At 29.7% G+C, this 7,993-nt stretch overlaps 2 protein-coding genes across 2 annotated transcripts in view; both read right to left on the minus strand.

Annotated features, from left to right (window-relative positions):
• Positions 1-4,881, minus strand: part of LOC105619113 (RNA-binding protein 1) — a 10,210-nt gene extending 5,329 nt beyond the window's left edge. The window contains exons 1-3 of the mRNA XM_012200643.1: positions 4,812-4,881; positions 2,831-3,047; positions 340-432 (exon numbers count right to left, since the gene is read on the minus strand). Of these exons, the coding sequence (XP_012056033.1) occupies positions 340-432; positions 2,831-3,039 (302 nt within the window). The 5' untranslated portion in view covers positions 3,040-3,047; positions 4,812-4,881. The remainder of the gene's footprint in view (positions 1-339; positions 433-2,830; positions 3,048-4,811) is intronic.
• A 1,850-nt stretch (positions 4,882-6,731) lies between these two features.
• LOC105619114 (mediator of RNA polymerase II transcription subunit 18) lies at positions 6,732-7,530 on the minus strand. Its single transcript, XM_012200644.1, has 2 exons — positions 7,325-7,530; positions 6,732-7,191 (listed from the first exon to the last, which is right to left on the minus strand). The coding sequence occupies exons 1-2, from the start codon at positions 7,528-7,530 to the stop codon at positions 6,732-6,734; spliced, it is 666 nt and encodes a 221-aa protein (XP_012056034.1).
• Positions 7,531-7,993: the final 463 nt, after the last annotated feature.

Genomic DNA, 7,993 nt, shown 5'->3' on the forward strand with positions numbered 1-7,993 from the left:
ATAGTATATATATNTATATGTGTATATATATATATATATATATATATATATATATATATATATATATATCGATATTCATAAACAGAGACATAAAAAAGGGACAATATCGATTCTCGCGGTGATGATGTGCACGAAAAAATATTCACTGAAATGAAACATAAGACTCGTGCATTGTTCATTTTGATGACAAGAGCGCTCTCTTGCTCTGAGAACAAGAGAGAAGCTCTTCTACACCATGAATACCTACGTTGGCGAGGAACGCTTAGCCGCGTCACAGCTTTAACGCTTATTTTCGCTGTAAAGTGCGCGATTGCTGCGAAATACTATGTATCTTCTTACCTAGAATAACGAGGACCAGGTCTGCGACCGCCACCACCACGGCGACTTCTCCCAGAGGACATCTCGACTCTCACTCTGGTGCCACAACATCGTCTAAAAAATGGAAAGTATGTCACTTGATATACCCTCAATTAAATATAATAATCTCGCTAAATTAAACTATTTTGTCTCCTTTTGAACAAAAATCAATTTTAAAAATAATTACAATAGTATTACAATATAAGTAATTGATACTCAATAATCATATTAAATAATCTTGCACAATAATAAATAATTGAATAATTTATTTCTCCGTACTATTTATAAATTTGCTCATATGCTTTAATACTAATAAATTAGACTCATTATTACTAGAAAAATTATAAAGCTTAGACCTCTATTCTGGAATTTTCCAGAAACATGAAGTTCTTTCATTTTCAAAGAAATGTGGTTTTTCACACAATAATGTCATACAATAACAATAAAAATAGTTACTATTTCCCTAAAATAGCTAACATAACTCTCACGCTTGGTTTTCAAAAGTCTAAGTTTGAAGCGTGTATATTTTTTAAAACAGACAAGTTTCTCATAATTATGCAGTGTATGTTAATAATTTTTTGATATTTTCTAAAGATAGCTCTGAAAGTTGAAAAAATCAATGAGAAATTTTAAATCAAAGTTTTAAATCAAAAGACAAACCAAAAGATGCTTAGAATTAAACATTGAAAGAAATCAAAATGCATAAGTGTGAATCAGAAAGATTATATTTTAGAGCTATTTTTAAAATTTGATATGTATTCAGAAGCGAAATCAGTTTCAACTCCTATGGAAGTAAATGCAAAGCTAATTTGTATTGACAAATATTGATGTACTCTATCAGCAATTAATAGGATCTTTAATGTATTTAGCTGTAAATTCAAGACCTGATCTTGCTTATTATGTAAAACTAATTTTTTTAAATCAGTTCAATGTTGCTCGTACTGATCAGGGTACTTATCGGAATGGATTCCGATCGAAATTATTCAATTATTTCCTATATTTCTATTGTGTTTTCTGAGAAAAATGGAATAATTTTGATCGGAATCCATTCTTTGTTTCATAATAAATGCCCAACACTGGAAAGCAGTCAAATGAATTTTAAAGGTCTCATTGATTATTGTCTAACGTACAAAAGAACGATGTGCACATTACAGACTAATAGATGCTAATTGGGCGAATGATTCTAATGATCGAAAATCTTACAATGGTTTCATCTTCATGTTAGCAAATAGACCCATATCTTGGGAAACTTTAAATAGAACATAAAAGCGCTTTCTAGTACAGAGGTGGAATATGTTACTATTTCTGAGTCAGCCAAAGAAGCAATTCATTTAAAAGGTTTGTTAACTGAATTAACAAATTGTAATGAACCTATAGTAATTTTTAATGATAATTTTAATAATAATCAAAGCGCTCAGAGACAGAGTTGGTAAATGTTTTTTTTTAAGAAAATATAAAATATATTGTGTTTTTTCTTAAAAGTTTTTAATGTTTCAAATATACTTTAAACACTACTATAAAAAAAATGTTAACATATTACAAATATCAATTGAACATGTTTTAAATTGTTGAAAACATGTTTTTGACCCTATTCACAGATTAGCATTCAATTTTTCATAATAAAATTAAACACATAGATGTTAAATATCATTTTATCAGAGAAGCTATTGAAAATAAACAAATAATACTTACAATATGAATCTATTGATAGAATAATAGCAGATATTTCTATGAAATCATTAAGTAATGCCAAACATCTTTTTTGTCTCAAAGGTTTAGAAGTAGTTGGATACAATCAATAAAACATTATTTATTTTTACTCACTAGATTAAGGAGGAGTGTTATTAATATGAATAATCTAGTGAGTTCATGCAGATGTTGTGACTGTGTGAGAGCGCTGGAAGGAGCATGCGTGTAATGTATGATTAGCATGAATAGTGCACAACAAAGTACTATGTTCATATTTTATTAGTTGTTAAGCTCTCTTATATTTTCGCTGTTTGTCTCTGATGTTTAACAGTTCGTTGTAATAAAGTTATCTTCCTAAAATCTGACTCGAATATAAAAGTATTAATCAATAATTTACAACAATTTTTAAATAAATTTCTAATTTGTCATTTGTAGAAACTATCTACACCTTTAACAATTAATATGATTTATAACATAATCTTTGTTCTGATAACAAGTCTTCACGGTACTTAAAAATATATATAGAAAGTGCAAATAATGACATAGGAATGCACTATACTCGTTGAAAATAAGTTATTGAAGTATTGATCCGTTTTGAAAAATGACGCCTAGAGGTCAAACGGTTCATTGTAGAGTGTACCTGTGGACTTTTTATCAGAACGACAAGATCTACATCAAATTTTTAGCCAATCCGAAAATTCAATTTCCAAGGTTTATGCAGGATTCTTTGTATTTTGATACATAAAGATTGCATATAATAAGAATTATTAATTCTCAAACTTACGTTCCATCCAATCCTCTTACGGCGTCTTCAGCGTCTCGTGGATCTTCAAACTCCACAAATGCAAAACCGGGAGGATTTCGAGCTACCCACACATTTCTTAGTGGGCCATACTTACTGAATGCGCTTTCAATCTCATGTTTGCTAGCGCTGCTGCCTAAATTACCAACATAAACCTTGCAAGATAGATCCCATTCGCGATATCGAGACATTTTTCAACCTGAAAACAAACATATTATAAATAACACAATCTGAAGATTTATTCGATATTTCGAATATAGATTAAAAGTCAATTCAAATGATGTAGAAAGTGTTCCCAATATCTATCTGTCCTTGTCTCTTTGAAATTTATCTATGCACTTGCGTAAATAAAAACTGCCTGTGTTCTAGACTGTCTGAAAAAAAAGCTTGCATATTTGTAAAAGCTTAAACAAGTTTTTAGAAGATGGATTAAATTGTATTTTTACAAATTTAAATTCATCTACCAAAATTCCAAGCAAAAAAAATCAACTCTACCTTTAAAATCCAATATTGTTTACTGAAGATAAAGACCAAAGCACAGATCTTTATATAATACATAAAGCATAAAAAAATCAATCACTTTTATTTTGTGAAAAGGAAAGAAAATGAAGGACTTTGGTTTTTTTATATATTATGCCTTTTATGTTATGTAAGATTTTGTGCTGTCGTTTCTAAAGTTATGACACTTTCAGTGTTTATATTCTGGCCCGTATTCAGAATGCGCTTACAATGATGTTAACATGCTTTTACGCAATTTACGTTACGCATACTATAGAATTTTAAAGATAATAGCACGTTCTGAATACGGGCCTCTATGTTCTAAGATTCGATACAATGCGAATATAATATAATAAATGTAAGAAGTGAGATACAGTTTGTGTATTCTTAATACATATGTATAAATAAATTTTCAATAAATGAATAAAAAATAAAATAAAGTCGAATTACTTATAAATGAAATCGAGGCGATTTACAAATTAATAGCATTATTATCATCGAGCCTAACATCTATTCTTCAATATGTTCAGCATTATAATCATGTAATTTTTAATGTGTTTAACAGTGTATTAAATGTATAAATTACATATCAATATCAATTATGTCCATTTCATGCCTATTTCCATCGATATAATTTAATTTTAATCTTGGTTCAACTAACTCTTCCTCTTTCTGTAGTTCTAAGAATTAATAAAAAATTTTTATCTCAATTAACAACTTTTCATCTTATTTTTAATTCTAAGAATTAGAAAAACATGAAAAGTAAATTGAACCAAGATTAAAATTCATTTGATATAAGAAATGGATAGAAAGAAAACATTAAACTTTAATCTCCGTTCAATTTGCTCTTCATGTTTTTCTAATTTTTAGAACTAAAAAAAGGATGAAGAATTGGTTGTTAATTGAGATAAAAATTAAACTATTTTTGCTTGAACTAGTGTACACTTTTGAAACTTAAAGTCAAATAAATATAGTTTGACAATTGGCAAAAGCGAGAAAGGCTGAGTTCAGCAGAAAAAGGAATTTTGCAGCTGTTGTAAAATTCTTTAATGTGACGAGTCTTGTTCCTAGTTCCTCACTGGATCTAAATAAACCAATATCATATTTAAGAATTTTACAACTGTTGCAAAGGTGCTTTTTCTACTAAACGCAGCCAATATTTTAATGCAGTTTTTATTTTATATTTTAGTGCAGGAATCAAAAACAGCCTTGTATCTACATTGGTATGTTAAAATAGATCGTCTCGTTGTCTTTTTTCCTCCTCGCCTTTCGATCCATCATAAAAATTTCACGATATATCGCTAAAAATTTTTCATTCCGGCTTCCCGCCAGCGAGCAAGCGTCTCAAGCGTCTCTGGTTGATTACTCTCACACCATGCGGAATCTCCCAACAAACATCAAGTGGTCGAACAAAATCTCAACAGCGCTCTGCACAATAAATTGACGACCAAGAATTCATACTTACCTATGAGAGTGTTCTACTAGAACTGCTTAAAAATCACTTGCGATTGGAGTCAGATCCACGCTACAACTACACTGAATATAAAATGGCGTCGATTTTAGTCTATTTGGCACACATCGACCTGTTCGCCCACTCTTCCATCATCGTCAGTTTTCTATCAACGGTGCTGCCACCGGCATTATCTTGTACTCCGTAGTTCAAGTGTAGCTTTAATACTGCAATTTTTGTGAGAATTGTTTTCCAATTATTCACATTTCTAAATCAACAATTAATCTTAATTGTTATTTGACAAATTATTTTTTAAATTAATTTATCAATCGAATTTTAATTGCGACAAAATTTTGCTAAATTTTTTAAGTCGAATGTTGACGTGACACGCGACTCATGCGACGGAAGTGGATTATAAAGAGGAGTTTTTATTATTATTATTTCTACGTAATTAATGCATATAAATAAATAATACATTCATCATTAATTAAAAAGCTTGGATGAGATGATTGTATGTTTTTAATTTGCGATTTGAAATTCAACGCTATATTTGACAGAGTATATCAGAATGTGTCACAATATGATCTTTTTTTAACTGTAATAAATATCAGCATTCGTGGAAGACGCTATATTATATAATTTCGGGGAAATAAAATTGAAAAAGATCACATGATGTAAGATCGATGATGTAATTTTAATAGAAAATAAGTAATAAATAAATAGCGGATATTTATGTAAAATACTTAATTGAATATTTTGCATAAGATGCATATTTTGCATAAATTGCATATTTACATATGGCAATCTCAACCCTTTTTACTTTACTTTTAACTCTATAATGAACAACGATCGACTGCTAAAATTGTCCTTTTGAAAGCCTTTCTTTGTAAGTAAAGAATTAAAAGGCAAAGCAAATCTTATATATCGAGTGTGTTACAAGAGAGAGAAATATTAAAATATAATCACAATTAAAACAATATTCTAAAACTATTACATTGATATCTTATATTTCTTTGACGACTGTTTAAGCAGTGCGACTTTTGGTTGTTATTAATATCATTCAAGAATTGTGAATAAATTAATTAGTAAGAGCGAATTAATATTTATGTAATGTTATATTTAATAAAAAAATTTGTTTTATCATTAAACGTAACATTACATAAATGTTTTTATTTAACATCAATATTATGTCGCTTATTTTTACCTCTTAAAATAAACAGAGAAATTCAAGATGAGAATACAGCGCAATTAGAGAGGAAGCGCAAGCTGTAATGTCAAAACTTTTATTACTTCATGAGAAGGCTAATGTTATCATTATTTCAAATTGATTATACGTTTTGATTCGCTTTGGAGTCCTCTTCAGCATAGTAAATATAGAGATTTCGAAGTATTGAGAAGCAGACTTTCAAAATGCGTTTTGAAAAAAACGTCAAAATTTTATTTTTTAAATTAAAGATAGCAAAATGTTCAGAATGAGTCAAAGACTCATATTATAAGACTTTTAGATATTCAGAAAGCATTTTTTCATTAATTTATATGCTGAAAAAAATGTAGACATTTCGAAGTGCATTCTATTTTTTTTAACTAGAGATAAACAAAATGCATTTGTTTAACATTTTTAGCAATTATTTAGTAATTTTATTTAATATTTCACATCCTACTGACATATTGTTATTTTCTGAAAATATATAGTTTCTTTCTTTCTCATTTTCTGAAAATTACAAATTTTGGATAAAACGTATTTTGAAAATTTCTCATTTATAATTATACTATAATTTAGCAATAATTTTGTTCGGCTTGAAGCCTTTTTTATCTTTTTTGTTCAAATATACGAAAAATTTTTTCTACCTTTTAAAAAAATTGCTACTGATGAACATTTTTCGTCGCACTACACACAATGCGTAAGAATGAGTTTTGCGATAAAAAATCTCATAATTAATGAACTAATCTCTTATAATCTATTTTCTCCAATTGCACCAAAGGTCGTAACTGTTCCGCAAATATCCTCATGTCCTCTGCTATGGCATCTTGTCCACTGGGAGCCAACACGCTGAGTTCAACCAAATAACTCTGTGAAATCATTTCCGGCACGCCTTCTGGCACCTTACCCTGGTTCACTTTAAAGATCTTTGATACGGTGATCTTCATTCTTCCTTTGCGAAACATGTAACCACGAGTAACATATTCGAAGTCCAGTTTGCAGCCCAACTCGGTAAGAAACTCCACTACGGTGTTACTTGTAGCAATGTCGATGCTACTGCGAACAATCGTTGGTCGAGATTTATCACCTAGTTCAGGTTGGCCGATGTATCTCAACTGCCATGGCATGTCTGCGTTACTCGCATCCAGAGTACGTCGCACTCGCAGTAATAGCGGTTGTTCCTGCGGAGTACTTCTGAAAAGAAGTCAAACAAATACTTGCAACTCAATATGTAAATCAATTTTGATTACATTTTTTATAGCTATATCTATGTTTTTAAATAAATACATCTATAAAAACAGCATTGGCATGAAAGAAATGATTTTACCTACGGATGCTGAAACACATCTCATGGTCATAGAAACCTTCAGGTCCATGATCAACATTGTCACATAAACCACGAAGTCTGTGCAGCAGTACTTCTACAGAGGTATCTAACACTGATCCCTGTAGTAGATACTCCTGATTGGGAATAATGTTGGACTTAAGAGCAGCAGTTAAGCTGTCCATGGCAGTGCTGATCGGAGCAGTCATGTTGGCTTATACAACTTCAATGAGGGATAACAGACTCAGAACTGTTCGTGATAATATAAACGAAACTAAAGAATCCCTGTTATAAGTGGAAATTATTGATATATTATTCGATACCTCTCAAATAAAACTTCTATATAGTGTTCATTTACTATAAGCATTTACAATAATAATATAATTCAAAAGTTGTAATCTTTTAGTTGTTTGCAAAAAAAAATTTAAAAGATTTAAAAGAACTTTCATTTTTTTATAATCAGTTATACTAAAATTACATTTCAAAATTAAGGTTATATTCAAAGGTTAATGATTCAAAACATTCAAATTTACTTTCTGAAAAACTTTATTTTTTTGAGTTGTAGCAAATAAGCAATATGACTTTTTACATACCTTTATTTTTATATATTATCTATAGCATGGAGTTAAAGTAGTTTAATCCTTTCGTTCTTTTCTCTCGACGAAGTTCCCT

This window comes from Atta cephalotes (genome assembly GCF_000143395.1).
Source record: "Atta cephalotes unplaced genomic scaffold scaffold00019, whole genome shotgun sequence".
Classification (NCBI taxonomy): Eukaryota; Metazoa; Arthropoda; class Insecta; order Hymenoptera; family Formicidae; genus Atta; species Atta cephalotes.